Source organism: Fukomys damarensis, unplaced genomic scaffold, assembly GCF_012274545.1.
Source record: "Fukomys damarensis isolate Sample0158 unplaced genomic scaffold, DMR_v1.0_HiC HiC_scaffold_37, whole genome shotgun sequence".
NCBI classification, from domain to species: Eukaryota; Metazoa; Chordata; class Mammalia; order Rodentia; family Bathyergidae; genus Fukomys; species Fukomys damarensis.
In genome coordinates, this window is record NW_022900949.1 from 41,822,193 (window position 1) to 41,843,587 (window position 21,395).

Consider the following 21,395-nt stretch of genomic DNA (forward strand, 5'->3'; position numbering starts at 1 on the left):
AAAAAAAAAAAAAAAAAAAAAAGGAGCCACTATGGGCCTGACCCCTGAGCTCCTACAGAGCAACAGGGCTTGGTCTAGTGCTATATCTGTAGTCCTCAGGTGTGGCCCCAGAGAGCCTTTGGGGGCCTGAGAAATTTCCTGAGAGTCTGGGGCTGAGGCACAATGGGAATCTCAGGCTAGACTAATGTCCCATCAAAGCAGGTCAGTCTACCCCATGCATGCACTCCGGGTGTCAGACAAGAGTAACACCAATGGGTAGTCAAGAGGTTGTGAGTCATTTGCTGCTTTCTTGGTCTCAGCTCCCATCCTGGCCTTCCTCTGCCTGTGCTGGGACCTGCTTGCCATGATGGAGGGAGGTGAGGCAGAAGAGCAGGTACTTGTCCTCCACTGCTCTTCATGGGAAGGCTGGGCTCCAGAACCCTGGGAGAAACCTCGCCTCACCCATTCTAATCTGGTAGGCCTACCATAGCCAAGAGCAACCTTCCTTTGCACTGGCCACCCTCCACAATGGAGCTGAGACTCAGGCTTTTCCTAAGGTTAGAGGTAGTTCAGCTTCCCCAGCCCATCTAGGGGCCTAGAGCTAACATTCCCTATTTTTCCTCCCTAGTATCTCAGCCACCAATTTGAAATCCTAGTTCCTGATATCTGGATGGGCTTGGAACTATCAGGTGACTCTGAAAATGGAGCTCTAGAGCTTGGAGGTGGGGCAATTGTGCCATAATCCAGGACCCCAAGCACATGTTTAACTGGAGCCCCTCTACAAAGAACTGAGGTCCTGGAGGGCCTTGGCCTGGAAACATGCTGCTCAAGGCCTCACATTCTAGCTGCACAGGAAACCTGACATCCCCTGAGCTCTTTCCCTCTTCCATCTTGCTTCTCTGGGACCCCTTTTCCATGCTAAGCTTTTTTCCTGTCCAGTGACCTCTTTCCTCTCTGAATCATCCTGTGAACAGATGAGCCAGTGGAGAAGGAGCCCTTGGGCTTTTTCACTCCCCACTCATAGCTTAGATCCTCAGGATGGGTTAAAGGATAAGGACTGCAGGAAGGGAGACAATCCTTTCCCATTGGTATAGAAAACACGGATGTGGAGCACTCCAGGATACTCCACTTATCTCTCTCCCAGCCTCAGGGTTAACACAGTTGTCTACCATATTTACACAAAGATAAAGGTCAGTGGCCAACCATATGAGGCCATAGCTTCATCTATGCCTGCTTTCATAGGGGTAGCCATAAACAGGTTGCCTGTTTCTACCTACCTTTATCTCACAGGCCCCTCGTCTTTGGGCCCCTGAATTTCAGCAGAAGAGTCACCTATTAAGCCCTTTGAGTCCCTGGGACTAAGCCCCTCTCTGGCCTGAAGTGACAGCTTGAGCAACAGTATGGGTGGAGAACAGCTGGGTATCTCTGTCTGGTCTCAGTAAGACACTTACTCTGCTCAGCAGGGAGCTCTTGCTCCAAACCCAAAGTTTTGTGCACGACAGTATACAGTGCTGAGGGCTTAGAGAAGAGAGAGCTTGCCCTGCTCAGGGTAAACTAGGGGTCTCTGAACTATAAGAATTGAGGCCATTGGGGTCCTAAGCAAGGGAAAGTTAACACTGTGATATATATCCTGGGTTGTGGCACCCCATCTCCCACAACAGCAGGGCCCAGCTGTCTCCCTCAGCAGGCAGGGTGTGGGGGAGTGGCAGGTGGCACTTCTCCAAAGGAACATGCCCCTCTAGTGACTACTGTGCAGTGGGCTTGGCAAGTATAAACACCTTGGGCAGTTGGTGCTTCTAAGTTGCTTCCCCCAAAGTGGAGCCAAGGCCTTGCTGTGCTGGATTCTCTCTCTTGAGGTTGCAAGTGCAATGCTGGCAGGGTTGGGAGGTGGGCAAGTGTTCACACCCTGACTCTATGTATGTGTGGTGGGGGATGCTACAGATGGAGAAGGGAGCCCTGGAGAAGTGCTGGGGTTCAGAGGGAAGGGTGAGGACAGGTAGTTTGAGCCTCAGGAGAAATCCTGTCTGCTGTTGATCTAATAGTCCTCAGGGCCCTGTAATCTGACTTGGGCCTTGCCCACTTTCTCTATGCTCTATAGCCATCTGGCGGACCCAGAGCCTTTCAGGGCTTTTGCACATGCTGCTCACCTACCCAAAACTTTCCCCAAACTTTGCTTCTGACAGATTTCCCCCCACCCAATAAGGCCTCAGCAAAAGTGTCACCTCCTGGCTGGGCATGTGGAGTACACCTGTAGTCTCAGCACTTGGGAGGCTGAGGCAGGAAAATCGCCATGAGTTTGAGGCCAGCCTGAACTACATAGTGAGTTCAGGGCCAGCCTAGACTACATTGAGAGACCCTGTTTAAAAAAAAAATTGTCACCTCCTGGGAGGCTTCCTCACCTCTCTAGTCACCTTTGGATCTAAAGCAGTCCTCCATTCCCTCCTATCTTTTTCTCACAACATTTTCCACAGTTTATATGTGAATATTCTTTTTTTTATTGGCTCAAAGGTGAGTGTCTCTGTGTCACTGCTGAGTCCTCTGTGCCCAGCAGGCATGGTACAGAAGGTGCTCCATAAAAACATGCTGTAGAATGGTTGCTCTCATGGGCTCACTGTGCAGTGAGAGACCTATGTGGCCTCCTTCCCTCTCTGAAAATTAAAGGGCAGGAACAAAGTAGAAACACCATATCCTCTAGCCTGGAACAGCCCAGATGCCACTGGGGGTTAGTTCAAGGCCACTAAGCAAGTTCAGCCCCCATGGGCCTTCCCAGGACCTAGGTCAAGTAAGCAGAGGTGGCTCTGAGAGGGGTCGGGGCCTAGACATGCTCCTGTGCACAGGCGAGGACCGTGGATGTCCTGGAAGCAGATTTGCCTCGTTCAAGTTGCCAGGGCCCAGGTTCACGTAGGCTGTGGACAGCTGCACATAGTGGTCCCCAAGCAGGGAGGCCACAACCTGCTCTACTTCTATCACCAGTGCTCTGAAGGTGGGCCGTGCTGCTGGGTCTGCCTCCCAACATCTCTCCATTACTTGGTACCTGCAGGAGGAAGGGGAGGTGAAAGGCACAGTGCACCCTGACGCAGGGCTCTTGCTGTTAATTCCCTGACAGGCCTGAAAGAGAACGCTTGTCAGGGCCTAGCACCTAGCACTGCCCAACCAGAGACAGCTCTTCTCACTGCTATGATTGCTGATGTTTTTCCACCCTGACAGAGGTCCATCCTGCCTCGGAGGTTAAAAGTGATACACAGCTGTAATCCCAGTACTCTGGGAGGCTGAAGCAGGAGTCACAAATTGGAGCCCAGCCTGGGCAATTAAGCAACTTAACAAGACCCTATCTTAAAATAAAAAATAGAAAGGGCAGGCCAGGGATTTAACTTAGTGGTTCTGCCACCTGCCTTGCAAGTGCAAGGTCTCAAGTTTGATCCCCTATACCAAAAAAGTGGAGGGGGCTGGAATGTAGCTCAATGCAAAGGCCTGGGTATAATCCCTAGTACTTCTTCAAAAAGAAAGGAAAGGAAGTTAATTCAGCTCTGGTACTCTGTGGCATAGGATGTGTGATTTTGGGCAAGATATTTAAACTTTCTGTGCCTCTGGCTCCTTCTCTGATCACAGAGCAGTAGGAACACAGGGTGAGAGGATGCCTATGAAGTGGTTAGCACAGGGCCCAGCTCATAAGCTATTATGATTATCTCACATGTATTCCAGGAAGGAAGTAAAATGGGGATTAAAAAGCTTAATGGAGCAGCAGTTTGAGGCAGCACCAGAGCACCACGGTTCTGAAGCATTAGTTCTCCAGGATTGCCTGCTCATTATCTTGGGACTGGCATCCTTACCTTAAGTCACTGTCTAAGTGCCCTACACAGAGCATCTCATACATGTCTCACACTCTCTGAGAATGGTACTGTTATCATCTGTACTTCATAGATGAGCAAACTGAGTACCAGTGAGGAAAAGGGACTTGCCCTGGCACAATGGTCACTGTACTGTGCTACCTGGATCCCCTTCCTTCTTCGTGATTGTATGTTCCTGGTGACAACTCTTGGCTGAACTCCTCTTCCCACTACCCTAGGCAAGGAGCCTCCTACAAGCTCACACCCCCTCACCGGGGACAGCCTATGACCAGTGACTGATTAATGCCTGGTACAGAGATCTGACCCCTTAGTCTCGGTTTCAAAAAATTCTGAAGGGCCAGTCCCATGCGATAGGCTGTATCTTCATCACTGCTACCCTCTCAATCTCTCTGCCTAGCCTTGTTTCCCCTGCCCCAAATTCCTAATGAAAGCTACACAGAAATCTCCATGAGTCTGTCCAGATAGCCCATCCCAGATACAGGCAGACAGTAAAGCCAATTTTCCTTCAAGCCTTATTGAAGTAGAGCATAAAGGTCAAACCCAGGTAGGGCTGTGAGGAAGTGTTATATTTTTGGGAGTATGGCCTAGGACAGGAGTCATCAACCACTTTTACCTGTAACCTAGTTCTTCCAGTTCAAACTCACAGGCTTGAATATAGCTGAGGCATATGTGCTGCTCAGGGAGCCAGACCCACCTCACAGGCACTGATGACAGCATGGCTGCTACCATCCCTCCTGAAACAGGGAATCTGAAACTCAGTTCAGTGAGAAAACCATGATCTGGTGATGCAGAGGGGCCATTGTGGGAGCTAATGAAAACTTTCCTTGAGGCCAAGTAAGTGGAGAGATGTAAAACAGCACCCTTAGCAGGAAAAGCGGGGAGTCAGGGAAGTGAGCCACTGGCCTCAACCCAGACTATGAGTTGGAATCCTGTTGCCATGGCAACTCTGCAGTCCTCTCAGCATCCTACCCTGAATTGGCGGGGGTAGGGAGAAGTCCACAGATGAGAAAACTGAGGCCTAGTCAACCAAATGGTTAGGCAGAAAACAAGGTGGGAACTCTACCTCCTGTTCCCTCCTTGTTTCAAGGGGCCCACATGCCTCCCCACTACCACTTCCACATACTCACAGAGAATTGGGACAATATTCAGGCTGAGGAAGGCGCCGACCCTGGGCCAGGAAGTAGATGAGGTCGAAAGGGTCAATATGGGGGTATGGTGGGGCACCCCGTGTTAGCAATTCCCACAGCAGCACACCAAATGACCACTGTAAAAAGGGATAAGTGAGAGGACTGAACTCTTACCTCAATTGTGGGGTAGATGAAACACCCAGGCCCTCTACCTCCCAGAGTCCTTCACTTGGGAATCCAGGACCCCACCTTCCACTCAGAGCTCATTCCTGAATCTTGTTCATGTGTCTTCCCTCTCAGCCTCCCCAGAGTTAGGTTTGGGCAAGCTCTGAATGGCCTGTGAGGAGCCAATGAGTTCTTATCTCATCGTTGTCTTATAGGTGTCAGATTCTATTTCACATCTGCCGAAGAGGTGGACCAATGAGCTACGGAGGTTGTCTAACTGGGGCTTTACAGGTTTCAGATCATGAGGAGCTGAATGGGGAAGGCCAAGTCTCTAGGACATTGAAGCTATGATGTGGACCTAGGGCAGGTGGGGTCTCACCACGTCAGACTTGGTGGTGAATCTGTAGGTCTGCAGGCTCTCCAGTGCCATCCACTTGACAGGTAGGCAAGCATGGTGCTGCTGACGGACACTGTAATAATCCTTGTCCAGGATGTCACGGGCCAGACCAAAGTCAGCCACCTTGACTATGAATGACTCATCCAGCCTGAGAGGGGAGATCACATTAGAACCAACTCCCACCAGGCTCTAAACCCATCTCTTCCAGGCCTTTGCAGAATTTGAGAGCCAAGCTTATACCATGTAGACTGAAAAGCTGAGGCCCAGAGAGAAGGGTGACATGCCCAGGGCCATTCCCTGAGTTGGCCTTAGGCAGCTACCTACCCTCATTCCCTGCCCCTTGGTTTTACCCAAGATACTCACATGCAGTTCCTAGCAGCCAGGTCTCTGTGTACAAACTTCTGTTCTGCCAGGTACTCCATGCCACGAGCTACCTGCAGGCCGAAGCTGATGAGGTCCTTCACAGTGGGGTTCTGGGAGCACAGAGAGTATATGAGCAAGGGCAAAACAGCTCCATGTCCAGCTGCTGCTTACCCCGCCCATGCTCCCAAGGGCTGACTAGGCACTGACCCGTTGAGGTGAGCGGATGAAATGGAGCAAGTCTCCATGTCGCATATAGGGCAGCAGCACACGCGGCAGTCCCTCAGGTGGCAGCATGATCCCAATGAGAGCCAGAACATTTGGATGGTGCAAGCCACGCATGAGCAGTCCCTCGCGAAGGAAGGCCTCCACCTCCTGCACCTCTGTGATGCCTGGGAAATGGCTTACATCAGGCTTAGGGCAAGAAGGCCCTTCCCAAGGGTCAGATGGGAAAAATGGAGAAGGCTTCAGCACTTCTCAGCATCACTCCGGAAATTGGCAACACTGTAGAAGCAAGGAGCTTCCTAGCCTAGAGCTCCTCTCCAGCCTCTACTCCACTTACGATTCAGTGACTTGATAGCACAGTGGATTTGATTCTGGTCCTTATCTGTATATTCCCCATGGTAGACAACTCCAAAATGGCCTGTCAAGAGGAGATTAGGGTCGGGGATTTAGCTCAGTGATTCGGCTGCCTGCCTTGTAAGTGCAAGGTACTGAGTTCAATCCCCCGTACAAAAAAAAAAAAAAAAAAAAAAAAAAAAGAGGAGATGGTGAGAGGGAGCTTGGTGCCCAGGCTCACAGCATGCCCTGTCATTGGCATCCAGACTTCAGACTACCAAACAGATCTATCTGATATTAAAAACAAATGGCAGCCAGGTGCAGTGACATCTGCCTATAATCCCAGAACTTTGAGAGGCTAAGATAGGAGGATCACAAGTTCAAGCCCAGCCTGGGCATCAAGTTTGGACACTGTCTCAAAATCAAAAATAAAATCTGGGTGTGGTGGCGCACACTTGTAATCCCAGCACTTGGGAGGCTGAGGCAGGAGGATTGCTGTGAGTTCGAGACCAGCCTGGGCTACATAGTGAGTTCTAGGACAGTCTCAACTACATAGTGAGACCCTGTCTCAAACAAAACAAAACAAACAAACAAACAAAAGAACAAAATAAAAAATAAAAAAGGGTGTGGGATATAACTCAATGTGGAATCCCTGAGTTCAATCTCTAACACTAAAGGGGGGAAAAAAGGCAAAGGCTTCAGTATGGTAGAGCCTGCAGCCTTCCCACATCCACTTAATTTACACCAGAACCTGTTGAAGGTAGAATTTTCCTAATCCCCATTTCATAGATGAGCAAAGGAAACTCAGAGAGGTGGTATAGTCTGGGTTATACAGGTTGGTGAGAAAGCTAGAGCAGAGTTTTGCTCAACTGTCCCTTGAACCTATGTTATCTTAGAAGTCTCTCTCTGCCCCAGCCCTACCAGGTCCCACACCTTTGCCAATGACTTGGTCACTGTGAGTGATCACTTGCTCATGAGGAATCAGTACATCCTTGACCTCAGCTAGGAGTGCAGAGTTCAGATCCCTGAGCCGGATGGATTCTGTCCGCAGCAGAGGGACGCAGGACCCTTCCTTGCTGCCTGAGAAGGATTCTCCGTGGACTCCAGTGGGAGAATGTGGACCATCAAGGGCAGAAAGTGCTGTAGGGGAGAGGGTATGATAGGCTTGTGGAGAGGGTGTGGCCCCAGCTTCTAGCACCTCTCTCATCTCACCAAGGTCATTTCTGTAGTCAGAACCTGAGTAGAGCACAGGCAGGAGCATAGCTCTAACAGTCTGGTCCAGGGATGCCAGCTCATCCAGGTTGGGAGAGAGGACTGTGGAAAGACAGCTTCAAGTTCCCTGGGAGCCAACCCCCACCAGGGAGGTGTGAGAGACCCCCAAGGCCTGGGCAGAGGGAGGATGTGGGGACTTGGAGATGTCACTCTTTGGAAGTAGAAGCTGAGTCAGGGTGGGAATAGGGAGCTCACCTAGTTGCTTCCTCCGACGCTGGTAGTTGAAAACTAGTGCAGCAGCCAGTAAAACCACAAGCAAGAGCAAGCCCAGCAGGACAACAAGGAGTATGTTCTGTGGGATACCCCCCGGGCCTGGCCGCACCACTCTGCCCAGGATGTGACAGTCACCATCTACACAGACCTGGAAGCAAATGGCAGCTCAGGCCTAGCCTATAGGCCTTCAGCGATGTTTCCCATGAAGGGCCAGCTGGGCTGTCTACCTGCAATGGGACACCATCCTTGCTGAGTTGCACCGAAGAAGGCAGGGGACAGACCACCACATCTCCTCGGAGCTCGTGCTGGCAGCTTTTACCATCCACAGTCACATTCACACCCACGCAGTCAGCCACAGCATCCAGCCCAATGTACTGCAGAGACAGTCATGCGGACCAGCCAGTGGCCTGGCTCCCACTCCATAACCCCTCCCTATCCCTGTCCCATCTCCCACACCTACCTGAAACTTAACAGCATGTTCTTCAGGCTTCAGTGGGGCTAGGCCTACACTGGGTGGACGAGGTGGGGGCAGGAAGCGAAAGCTGGGCAGTGTGAAGCCAGCAGCTCCATCTCCCTGGACACTCAGATTCCCTATCACCCACCCCCGGGGGTCTCGGACCACATATTCAGGCAGATGGCACTGATGCTGCTCCGGAAGCGGCCCATCACACTGCCGAGACCCACACAAGAATGGTTAGACAGGCGCCCCACTTGTGGCTGCCCCAGATTCCTCAGCATAGTATGAGTAAGGTTGGAGCTCAGAGACCTGGTCCAGCTTTCCTCCCTCCTGGCTGGCACCTACTCACCCTGTTCTCTACTGTCCTTTGCCCGTCATGGAATGACAGCATTAGTTGCCATGCTGAAGTCAGATGCTGGCCATGGATGGTGACATGGGAGCCACTACAGAGGAGAGCAGAGTGGTTTGTTTTGGGTGCTCTCTAAGGTTGGCTCTTTCATTCCTCAGAAGCTGATATGGACAAGAGATGACACTTACATATAGCCACAGTTAGGAGTGATACCCAGCACAATGGGGTCTTCCAGGTAGTGAAAGGTCCAGGAACCAGGCACCTTAGCACCCCCTATGTGCAGGCCAAGGGGGACACTGGCTGTAGAAGTACCAGGGGGTGTGGCACATACTATCTGCCCCTCGCTGACCCTGCAGGAATGAAAGATTGGGCTCAGGGATACCTCCCCCACAGCACTTATGATGGTCAGTCTTACCTCCTCCATAGTCTGCTAATCCCTTCCAGTCGCTCTGTTGGCTGCTTCAGCCACCCACCCACACACCATGGGTCCTAGTAAGCCCTTCATGAGAGAAGGGAGGGAATAGTTCCTCATAGCCTCAGTTGAGCCAGTAGACTCTGTGATCTGCTGTCTTGCCTCTGGACTGGAGGGGGAGAAGATCCTTCCTGAAACTGCTCCCTCACATTGACCATGTAACTGTGCCCTCTTCTCTCCACCTTTACAGATTTCAGGTACCTACTTGGTAAGGCTCCCCTAAATGGGGCCATGTGGTTTCCTATCTCCTTTCCTGGTAATACTCACTGTTTCAATTGGCATTGAGTTCCATTGATCAGCACAGCCCGGCTGGTGCCTATAGACAGGGCCTGGCCTTCAAGGGTGACACGGGTGCCCCCTGCCCGTGGGCCAAAGAGGGGTCGTACTGCTGTCAGCACTGGCTCCTAAGAGGGCATCAAGGTATCTTATTTTAGCTGGAACAGGCCCTACACCCTAACCCTTTCCCTTTTTGTACCATCCATTGGCCAAGGGCACACACAAGACAAGGAGGCCTCACCATGAAAGAGAAACCTTCCAGCACGGAGGTGCCATCTACACGGAAGTGCCTGCCTGGGAGCATGTTAGTCACAGTAAGGCTGACGTTCGTAGTCCCCGCTGACTGGCTGTGCAAGGGGTCCAGCTCACACTCAAGCTCCTCTACGAAGTCTTTCCGGGGTGCTGGGCTGCAGTACCAAGGAAACTGCCATGAGATTAGCCAGGATAACAAAGCCTGGCCACATGCTGGCCACTGGTCACAGGGCTCCTCTGAACCTGAGGATGACATCTCTCCCCTTCCTCTATGACAAGTAGGATTGGGCCAGGCAAGGATTAACATTTAATCTAAACCATGACTAAACAGTTGGGTAGGGCACATGCAGGCTCAAAAAGGGATAGAGACATTTCTCCAGGCATGGGGCAGCCAGAGCCACTGCGGCTTGCTCCATATCCCCTAACCCTGATAAGCAAAAGACAGGAGTTACACATGGAAGGGATTTCTTGGTTGCTCCCATCAGTGATAGAGGGAGGACAGAGACCAGCTCATACCTGAGATCTGAGGTATCCCGAAGCAGCAGCTGGCAGGGACTTTGGCCCACTGTGACCTGATAGGTTCCCTCAGGTACCAGAGAATCAGAGTGCCGGTAGAAGTTGGAGCCACACAGAGTCAGCCTTGTACTGCCCCTTAGGGGCCCACTGTGGGGGTAGAACTGAAGCCAGGGAAACAGAGAGGCTGAGTTCTTGTGTATAGTTGAGCTCTCTTCAGTCCTCTGCTTCCTTCATACCCTTTGTCTGCCCCACATTTGAACCATTCTGGGTTACTTGTTTATCCTCATTCAAGCATTTTCCTGCCTTCAAAGTCTTGGCATGTGCCATCCCTCTTTACATCTTATAGATGTAAAGGACATTCTAGGCTTGAGGAACATCATGGTGAAGGCTTACTGACTCCCACCACAGGCCCTGCTTATCCCACCCTTACCTGTGCCCTGCCAGGAAAGCTGTACCTCAGTAAGCTTAGGTGGACAGTGATCCTGTTGCCAGGAGCCAGGACACTCTTCCTGTCTGCCACATATGTCCCCACACCAGCCACAGCCCATGAAGCGCTGTGTTCGCAGGCAACCCCTACAGGTGAGGAAATGGTGGCAGCCAGGCCCTCTGATGGGTACCTGGAAGACCTTAGGGTAACAAATGGGTAAATCAGGGATGCTTGAAGGAGGAAACCAGATCCCATAGACTCTACTGATCCCACTGTAAACTGGTACCTGTATTTCAATATCTCCCTAGACGATCCCACCACCCTGACCCCAGACTGTGACCCTGCCTACCTCACCTGGTCCCCAGAGGTAAAGAGCAAGTGGTCTCCAAGGCGACTGACATCTCGCTGTATGGGCTGCCCACTGCTGCCCAATGAGAAGTTGGACACATACAGCAGGTAGTTGAGTGACCTGGCTAGCTCCACCTGAGACAGGTCAGCTATAAGTAAAACAGACATGGGGACAGGAAGACAGGGATGGGGGTTGTGAAGGTAAGAGACTTACCTGCAGGATACGCCCATCAGTTGTGCCCATGTGGGCCACTGTGACATTGCCAAGGCGTGTTACATACAGAGCAGTGATGTGCACTGGTCCTAAAAGCCCGTTGAATAAGTCCACACGTGGGAAGCTGCTGCTGACCAGCAGAGGGAAGTAATGGCAGCTGATGTTGAGGCTAGGGGCCTCCGAGACTGGCTAAAGAGGGTCAGCGAAGAAAAGGAGGGTTTAGCTTCTATCAGTGACCACAACAGCTCCACACCTGGCCTAACTAGAGAAGGCTCTTGGCTTGCCAGTTACCTGCTCCTGCTCCTCACAGGGCTTTCAGCGGTAGCAAAGTCTGGGAAGTAAGGAGGCCCCAGCCAGAAGGCCAGTCCCCTACTCCCTGCCCTATCCTACCATATCCATTGTGGTGAGAGTCACTGAGTCTTACAGACAAAACCTCACAACCAACCTGCAGAGTGGACAGGCTCAGAGAGGTTTGACCTCAGGAGAGGAGCCAAGTTGGAAATTTGTGCTCTTAACCAGAGTCCTCTCCTGCCCCCTGCTGGTTCTGCTCTGCCTCTGCAAGTGTTCCTCATCAAATCTTGTTCCTTATGAGCTTCAGTTTCCACAATTGTGTAAGAGGGTAACCTTTGAGGTTAATTGGCCAGCACTCTGGTAAATTATGCCTTCTCTCTGAGACTCCAAAGATCCTCCTGCACCTCTAGCTGCTACTTATACTTCCCTCGGGTCCAGAAGGGATAAAGCAAGGCCCTATGAACTGAGTGCTCAGCTAGGCCGTAGAGCCTGGGAGATGCTAACCTCTTTTCTGCTCTTAGCAAGGGGTATTTGGGGACTGCACTTCTGGGGCATGACTGTGGAAGCCTCTGGGAAAGTAGGAACACGTGTGTGAATTAGAGGTGCTGAGGCTGGGTTTGAGATGCAGGTGAGACTCAGTAGCCAACTCTAGGTGCTCAAGATTCCCTTTCATGCACTGAGGGCACTCCTCAAGGTAAGGGTTTCTGGAGCCCCATAAACCCAGATTTAACCCACTTCTGAGACTTCAGAGCATAACAGGAGCTGTGGAGCAACAGCAGGTACAGACCTGGGTATAGACTTGCCCCACATCCTGGGTCTGTTGCTTGTGTGGGTGGGGACGAGGACTTTGTCTAGCTAAAAGCCTGCCAGGTGTTTTCAGCATGACTCAGTGACAGGTGGGGCTCTGGGGCTGAAAGGAAGCCCTGATACAGTCAGGGCCACAGCCCTGTTTGCTTGCTCTAGAGTCTTAGCTCTGGGTCTTAAGCTTTACTAGGGGTCCTTGGTCCCTAAAAACACTTGTCTTAAATGTACGATGCCCCATAGAGGACCTGAGCTGCACCTAGACCCATGCAGGACAGGATTACCCAGAGCCAATCACCATGAGCACACAGTGAGTGCTGCCCCAGCAGCTGCACGCCCAGAGTCATTGGACAAACATTGCTTCACACACCTCCTGGCAGCCTGTGGCGAGGGCCTAAGGTTAATCTTCCTGGTGCCCTGTGCTGCCCACCCATGCTGGGTATCTTCTGACCTACTGACTAGTCAATTTAGGAAGAGTTTCTGACTCCCCAGAGGGAGGATGATGGGGCCAGGCAGGGCTGTCCAGTGCTGGACAAGGAGTCCCCACCCCCTGTGCCTGTCAATCTAAATGTATTCCGCTGAGGAAAGGAAGATGAAGATCCCCACTCCACCCTGGGTGTAAATGCTCCCACCTCTGGGGCCTCCACTGGAGCTAGAAAGCAGTGAGTTGAGAATGTCACAGGAGAGCTAGGGGGCTGGAGACTCAGAACAGTCGCTGTGGGGTCAATTTGATGAAAGACCATTCATCCATTGCTCCATTCAACCATTTCTTTGGCCTAAATCTTTGAGAGTATACGAGTATTATCCCAGGTGGGACTATTTGAATGGCTTCCAAGACTGAATTTCAGTTTTGTTTTCAAGGTAAGTCTGTTTGTTTATTTATTTATTTTGGTGATGCTTGGGATTAAACCCAGGAGGACCTTGCACATGCCATTCTACCACTGAGCTACATCTCTAGGCATCAAGGTAGCATTTAAAAGAATATCCTGTTTGCAATAACAAACTCTCTAAGAGAAAAAAATGAAAAAGAAAAGAAATACCTAGGAATCAATCTAATGAAGGATGTAGAAAACCTTCACATTGAAAACTACAGTAGTCTGAGAAAGGAGATCAAAGAAGATACCCGAAAATGGAAAGATGTCCCTCATCTTGTGTAGGAAGAACCAATATAGTGAAAATGGCCAGGGCCAGGGATTTAGCTCTGTGGCACCATGCCTGCCTCACAAGCACAAGGTTCTGAGTTTGATCCCTGGTACCAAAAAAAGAAAATGGCCATACTTCCAAAATTGTTACACAGATTAGCCGGGCATGGTGGCGCACTCCTATAATTCTAGCACTCAGGAGGCTGAGGCAGGAGGATCGCTGTGCGTTCAAGACCAGCTTGAGCCACATAGTGAGTTCCAGGCAGTCTTAACTACATAGTGAGACCCTGTCTCAATCCCCCCAATTGTTATACAGATTTAATGCAATTCCAATCAAAATACCAATAACATATCTCATAGAATTAGAGAAAACAATCCTAAAATTCATTTGGAAGCAGAAGAGACCTAGAATAGCAAAAGCAACTCTGGTCAACAAAGGCAAAGCATGGAGCATCACAATCCCTGACTTAAAATTATACTACAAATATACTGTGATAAAAACAGCATGGTAATGGCAAAAAAAAAAAAAGACCTGAGAATGAAAGGAGCAGATTAGAAGATGCAGAAACAACTCCAAACAAACTCAACATACCCTTTGACAAAGCGGCCAAACACCTTTACTGAAAGAAAGACAGCCTTTTTAATAATGGTGCTGGAAGAACTGCCTTTCCACATGCCAAAGATTAAAACTAGATCCATGTCTTTCACCATGTACTAAACTAAAATAAAAATAGACCAAATATCTAAATATTAAAACAGAAACACTAAATCTGCTGGAAGAGAGAATAGGTAGAACTCTTTTTTTTTTCTTTCTTTTTTTGGTACCAGGGATCAAACTCAGGACCTTGTGCTTGCAAGGCAGGCCTGCACACCACTGAGCTAAATATCTCCTGCCCCAAGAATAGGTAGAACTCTAATAGACATTGGTATAGGCAAAGACTTTATGAATACAACCCCAAGTGCACAGAAAATAGCACAAAGAATCAACTACTGGAATCTTATCTTACTAAAAAGCTTTTGTACAACAAAAGAAACCAACAGAGTAAAGAGACAACCCACAGTGTGGGAAAAAAATTCTTGCCAGTTGTTCTTCAAACACAGGATTACTATCTAGAATATATAAAGAATTTGTTAAAAATCAGACTTTACAAATTTAAAGAACCAACCCAAAAATGGACATCTGAAATAGACACTTCTCAGATGAAGCAGTAGAAATGGCATATAAATATATGAAAAAATGTTCAACATCACTGGTCATTCAACAGATGCAAATTAAAACAATGCTGAGATTCCATCTCACTGAAGAAAGAATGGCTGTTATCAAGAAACCAACCAATAGCAATTGCTGATATGGGGAAAAAGGAACCACTGTGGTACAACTACTGTGGAAATCGGTGTGGAGATTCCTCAAAGAACTAAAATGAAAGGTTCGATTCAACTCAGCTATTTCTCTTCTTAGTATCGTCCCCAAAGAATTAAAAGCATCATACCACAGCAATATATGCACACCCATATTTACAGCAGCACAGTTTGTAATAGCTAAATAGCCCAAATGCCCATCGACTAATGAACGGATAAAGAGGATTTTTTTAAATAATGGAGTACTACTCTGCCATAAAAAAGGATATGCTTAGGGCTGGGGATATAGCTCAGTGGTGCTGCCTGGCAAGCTCAAGGTCCCAAATTTGATCCTGGGTACCATACACACACAAAAAAAGAATTAAAAATATCATACCACAGCGATATATGCACACCCAAGTTTATAGCAGCACAGTTTGTAATAGCTAAATCTTGGAAGCAGCCCAAATGCCCATCAATCAATGAATGGATAAGGAAGATGTGGGTTTTTTTATACAATGGAGAACTACTCTATCATAAAGAAGGATGAACTTCAGACACTTCTAGGTAAATAGATGCACCTTGAGACCATACTCTCAAGTAAAACAAATCAGATATACATGTCCAAATACTGCATTGCTTCTCTGGTGTGAGAAGCTGAAAGTGTAAGTAAGGACCAAATGTATAATAGATATTAGAAAATGGGAAGAAAATGTTCAAATGAGAAGGGGATCAAGGGAAACGGGGGGAGGAAAGAAGGGACAAGAAAGAACAGAAGGAAAAATGGAAGCAATGCTTTTGTATATAAGGAGGGGAAGAGGGGTTGAGGGGAGGGGAATGGGGAAAAAAAAGCAAGATATATCTTGCACGTACAGGTACAAATTCCCTACAATGAATGTAATCATTATGTATATATGAAATATATCAATAAAATTCATATTGTTGGGCTGGGGATTTAGCTCAGTGGTTCTACCGCTTGCCTTGCAAGTGCAGGGACCCAAGTTCGATCCCCAGTACCAAAAATTAATCAATTAATTAATTAATTAACAAATAATTCGTATTGTTTTTTTTAAAAAGTCAGAGACTTAGCTCCATGTCACCACGCCTGCCTCACAAGCACAGTCCTGAGTTTGATCCCTAGTACCAAAACAAAAAAAAACAAAAAAAACAAAGGATATCCTGTTTGTTTCTATCACCTGCCTACGAAAGAGCCTTAGTTATACTGATGTGGCAGTTGGTTGAATTAATTCCAACTAGCCCCTTCTAGTGTAACTGGCACTAAAAAATAAGTTTTTTTGTTGTTGTTTTTGAGGCCCGAGCATATGAGCCTAAGTGGCTGGTAAAACTAGGCTTTTACTCATCCTCTGATGTTTATAGTTACTTGAACAGACTGGGGTGAGGACAAGCCAAGGTTACACTGCCTTCTTATTGTGTCCTGGCCTGTTGTGTCCTGGGTCCTTCTCCAATCACCCTATGGAGAATGTAAGGATGCCATAGTGAAGCACAGGACATGCAGGTTCTCTAATAAGCCCCCAGGTTTCCAGGGCCTGAGATGCTTCCTGGAATCTGGAAGGGTGGGGAGGTTCTCCAACAATTCAGGCCTGCCCTCTTTCGAAAGCAGAGCAAAACAAGTGCTCCCATTACAGAAAGTGAAACTGTGCTGGCCACTGGTTGTGTGTATGAACATGCAAGCATCTGCCCATGTACTTGTGTATGCAATTTTTCATGTGTCTCTGAGGGTATGGGCGATGGGCAGATGGGAGGGGATGCCTATCAGTCTATCCAGAATTTGGTAGCTGTGCTGGCAGAGAGATATTATGATACAATCTCACCTTCATATAACATTTTTTAGGGAAACTACTTAAAAAACCTAGAGGCATGATGGCTGTGAGAGTGAAAGAGCAAAACTAGGCAGCAAGGTAGGGCCAGTCTGGCTGGAAGATGAACCTTAGTGTGGCTTTGTTTGATCCACCTCTCACACTGGCCCCATTAATTAGGAATTGGATAGAAGACGATGCATCTCTGCCTGCCTGCCCTCCCAAGCCCTCACGATGATGGAAGGGAAGCAGCCTATTCCAGTCATAGGCAGACTGAATCATCTGGGGCCCCTTCTTTCTGCTTACCGGGTTAGGGCAAAAGCTGGGTGTCTGGAAGAAGTCGAGGCCTCTACGAAGGCCAGGGTTAACAGGGGACTCACAACAGCGTTTCACACCCTCATCGATTAGAGGGTTCAGCAGGTCAATGGGGAAGGCGCAGACTACAGAGTTAGGGCCCATGCCAGTGCCACTACCCCTGCCAGTCACAAAGACCCCAAATAGCACTTCACGGCCCTCAGTGATGCTTAATTCAGTGGCAAGCTGGGCACCCACATGAGCAGCATGGGCTGCCTGAAGCACTGGGTAGGACTGCCTGCCCTCTGGGGTCCTGCGGCGACGTTTAGGTGCAAAATAGCAGTCGAGGATCAGCTCCCGATAGTCACCTAGCTCTGGCTCCAGAGCATTGAGCCGTGCCAGGCGCGTTTGTAGGGCACCAGGAGTGTCTATCACACTAGCAGGCTGCACAGTCAGGAAGTAGACAAAGGCTCCTGAGTGGAAGCTGTGCACATATTGGATATGGTAGGAGTCCAGGTATTTGGGCAGCACTGACAGTGCGGAAAAGCCTGTTTCAAATCCTGAGGCATCAGCCCTGAGGCGTCGTATGGACACGGAGTTGGGGCTGAAGTTGGCAGCCACTGTGGTGTTCAATGAGGATGCAACATAGAAATAAGACGCCTGGCCCTGCTCAACCACAGTCACACGGGTGCCCAGGGGGCTGGCCACACAGTCAGGGCAGTCCTCAGGCAGGTTTCGGTGGGCAGAGAAGAGGCAGGCTGGTGCCGCCAGGTGCAAGGCTGTTTCTCGGAGCTCCAGCTCATACAGGAAGCAGCGGCCCTGCAAGCTAGAGCCACAGCTGACCAGTGCGGGGAGCCCAGGCTCCAGCACCAGCACCAGTGTGTCTGTGTCACCTGGTGGGCTGTGGGGTCCTGGTCCACAGGCTGCACAGGTCTGGCAGCTTGGGTCTCCGGCAGGGCCAGTGGCCACGCTCTCCACAAACTGCAGGTCAGGCCCAAGCACATGCAGGCGATTGCGTGTGGCTACAAACACGGCATTGCCGTCCTGGCCACCCTCATAAGTCAGTACAGCTTGCACTGGGCCGCCGGCGGAAAAACAGGGCACTACATACCTCACATCAAAGTCACGGGTGGCCGTGTAGGGCGTGCGCGGGCACTGCCAGTCCTTCTCTGTGGAGGTCACTGCAGACAGCCGCAAAACCAGCAGAAGCAGCAGGGACCAGGAGGAGCTCCATTGAGGCCAACCAGAGCCCCTTGGGGATCCCGCGGGTGCGGGCCTGACTGGGAACAGCGTGAAGCGGTGGTTCCGAAAGCCCATGGGCAGCCGACCTTTGGCCTAGGTTTCCAGGAGTCCTGCCTCTCCCGGGCGCAGACGGACGTGCGCTGGGAACCAAGAGGTTGCTCACCTGCCTCCCGGTAGCGTTTCAACCCAGTGGACCCGAGGGCGGCGGGCAAGGCCGGTGGGGCGGAGCTGTGGGCGGGGCCTGCCTAACGTCAGGCTCTCTGACTCCGCGGATCCTTGGAAGTCTGGCTCCTAGAACTTCTCCTGGGCACCTAAATCTCGGTGGCCTGAGGGTGTGTGTCCATGGAGTGACGAGGAGAGAAGTGAACAGGCCTGAGTCATTTGGCCCCCCCACAACCGACCGGCTCGAGGAGTATGGCTCTTGTTCCGGTGGAGCTAGTTTACACTATGACTCACCAATTCCCACAACTGGGAACAGAGAAGAAGAATCCGTGGAAGGAGCCAGGAATGGTGGTGTATTTCTGTGATCCCAGCAGTTGGTAGGCTGAGGCAAGAGGATTTCTGCGAGTTCGAGGCCAGCCTACACTACAATAGTGAGTCAAGGCCAGCCAGAAGTATATAGCAAGACCCTATCTTAAAAAACAACAAAACAAAACAAAAAAATGCATGAAAGACTAGAGTGAGATTGAGGAGCTCCAGCAAGGCATGTTGTGGGGTTCCACCCTCTATGAACAAGGACCACACTTCCACACACCTGCTCCGAGCAGTCAGTGTTCGAGGAAAGTATGTTGTGCTCTGCTTTCCCAGGGCACAAAGTCCTGCTGGCTGGACAGTAAGAAGTGGTTTATGTGAAGGCTTAACCCTAAATCTGATTCCTCCACTACAGCTTTAGGATGTGGAAGCTGTAGAATGGGAGTACAAGCCACAAAGGAACTCTCAGCCATGCATGGTGGAGAAATCCTAGCACTTGGGAGGCTGAGGCAAGTTTGAGCCAGGCCTGGGCAATTATCAACTTAGTGAGACCTTGTCTAAAAGAAAAAGGCCAGGGTTTTAGCTCAGTGGTGCCATGCCTGCCTTGCAAGCACAAGGTCCTGAGTTTGATTCTCAATACAGGGGGAAAAAGGCTGAGGATGTAACTCAGTGCAAAAGCTGTAGGGTCAATCCCCAGTACAAACAAAGAAGAGGAGAAGGAGGGAGGAGGAGGAGGAGGAAGAAGAAGAAAAAGAAGAAGAAGAAGGAGGAGGAAGAGGAGGAGGAAGAAAAAGGGGACTCCTGTGACTGCCTCTGCTCCAGTGCCCTGCCCCCTTGGGGGACATGGACTTTGGCTTCCAGGCCACTCTAATCTGATTTGTGAGCCTTGCTGGGCCTTAGTTTTTCAGTCCTTGAAATGAGAATGCAGTTCTGGTTAGAGGGTTGCCCCAGAATCCTGGGAGAATGGGCTGATGAGTAGAGCCTATGCCTACTTTGTCATCTCCTTCCCTCACCTCAGCATCTATCCTCTGCCAACACTGGAGGAAGACCTGGTGGAATCCTGACATCCTCTCAGCCTGGTGCACCCCAGAGGGAAGGGAAGCCTCATAAGTGACCCACGCTAGACCCTTCCCCCTGCTTCCCTCGCCTAACCTTTGTTTTGTTGTTTTGTTTAGCATCTATCCTCTGCCAACACTGGAGGAAGACCTGGTGGAATCCTGACATCCTCTCAGCCTGGTGCACCCCAGAGGGAAGGGAAGCCTCATAAGTGACCCACGCTAGACCCTTCCCCCTGCTTCCCTCGCCTAACCTTTGTTTTGTTTTGTTTTGTTGTTTTTTGAGACAGGGTCTCACTATGTAGTTGAGACTGACCTGGAACTCACTATGTAGCTCAGGCTGAGCTCAAATTCACTCTGCCTCAGCCTCCTGAGTACTGGGATTACAGGCGTGAGCCACCATGCCCAGCAGCCCTCTCCTAACCTTTTTAAATGCTATTTGTCATCCTTCCAGGAGCACCCTTCCCCTTTTCCCTCCTTGCAATTTAAGCAGGACCTCCCCCAGGAACCCTTCAGGACTCAGCCTTCCTCAAGCCCCTCTCTTGGTTCCAAAGAGCCTGAACTACACCAACCCCAGCATAAGTCACTCTGAGTATTCCTCTCTTTCTCCATCCCCAGGTCAGGCTTTCCCCTCCTGTTAGACTGGAATTCCATGAACACCTAGTGACTGAGAGGAAAAAGGACATGGAGTGGCCACACCCATGCATAGAAGACACTGTGCCTCCAGCAACATAAAAAGCACTCCTTTCTGGAACCAAAATTGGCTCAGAAATGAATGAACACCCAGTAGAATCCCTGGCATGATTCCAGATTTTTATGGTCAAGGTCTAAAAATAGTCACACAGGACAAAAACTGAAATGAAATACTTTTCACCTGGGATCCAGGTGGCAGGAGAGATTTTGGGGATTAGGAGTAGGTTTCATAAACCTTCCTAGGTAGATCTGGTGGCCCGCCCTAATTTTGGAGGTGTGGTGCAGCAGCCATCAGTTAGTTCTGTGATGCCACGTGGCACCGTGGTGGCTGCCCCAATGCTGATACTCCCTCTTGGGCAGACTTGGTCCTCAACAGCAGGATTTCATAAGTACTCTTTCTGTCCTCTATTTATAGGTTCTGCAAGAGGGAGCAGGTGAGGTGTGTGAAGGTTGGTTAATGGGAAACACAAGCACTTTCTAGAGGTAAACTCACTAGGCCTGCCTCACTGCCCTGGCAACTTGTCACAATGAACAAGTGCTAGCCACTTGGCCCTTCCTGGGCTCCCAGTCTCCTCTGAACAATACTCCACAAGACTAGGCCCAGCCTCTTTCTCCAACCCAGAGATCACTTCAGTGGTAACAAAGGCTTCTCTTTAACTGCAATATGACCACATACACTGCAGCTTTAAATGATTCAGCTTTAAATGACTTTTATCTGGAGATTGAAAACCCCAAGGCCGTGTAGACTCTTTCAGCTTCATTGCAACTGTTATGCCAGGTTCTTTACCAGGTCCTTCCCTTTGTGTATGCTTGTTGCCCAACTAGGAACATATTTCCTATTTGCCTTTCATCCCACCTGATTCCCAAATAGTAAAACCCCACAATCCTACGTGACTATTGTCCTAGGTACACACACTTATCTGTGACCCTCCCCCTCCTATCGCTGACCAGAATAGATGCTAAACTATAAGGAAGCTGAGAATCTGCAGGCAACAGGGTAGCCAGAAGAAGTGCTTCAGGC

At 49.9% G+C, this 21,395-nt stretch overlaps 1 protein-coding gene across 9 annotated transcripts; it reads right to left on the minus strand.

Annotated features, from left to right (window-relative positions):
- Positions 1-2,433: 2,433 nt before the first annotated feature.
- On the minus strand, positions 2,434-18,640 carry Mst1r (macrophage stimulating 1 receptor). 9 transcript variants are annotated; one of them, XM_010615524.3, is made up of 20 exons: positions 16,926-18,640; positions 11,231-11,419; positions 11,018-11,151; positions 10,672-10,867; positions 10,242-10,402; positions 9,715-9,880; positions 9,465-9,601; positions 8,914-9,075; positions 8,726-8,819; positions 8,380-8,589; positions 8,147-8,293; positions 7,902-8,067; positions 7,647-7,748; positions 7,368-7,574; positions 6,439-6,519; positions 6,087-6,268; positions 5,880-5,989; positions 5,499-5,664; positions 4,955-5,091; positions 2,434-3,013 (listed from the first exon to the last, which is right to left on the minus strand). In XM_010615524.3, exons 1-20 carry the CDS (start codon positions 18,228-18,230, stop codon positions 2,758-2,760), a joined length of 4,308 nt encoding a protein of 1,435 aa, XP_010613826.1. In that variant the 5' UTR covers positions 18,231-18,640; the 3' UTR covers positions 2,434-2,757. The 9 variants fall into 9 exon arrangements, with proteins under 9 accessions (XP_010613826.1, XP_010613830.1, XP_010613824.1 ...); XM_010615525.3 differs by having other exon boundaries at positions 2,435-3,013; positions 10,697-10,867; positions 11,023-11,151; positions 16,926-18,626; XM_010615528.3 differs by having other exon boundaries at positions 7,368-7,748; positions 8,380-8,385.
- Positions 18,641-21,395: the final 2,755 nt, after the last annotated feature.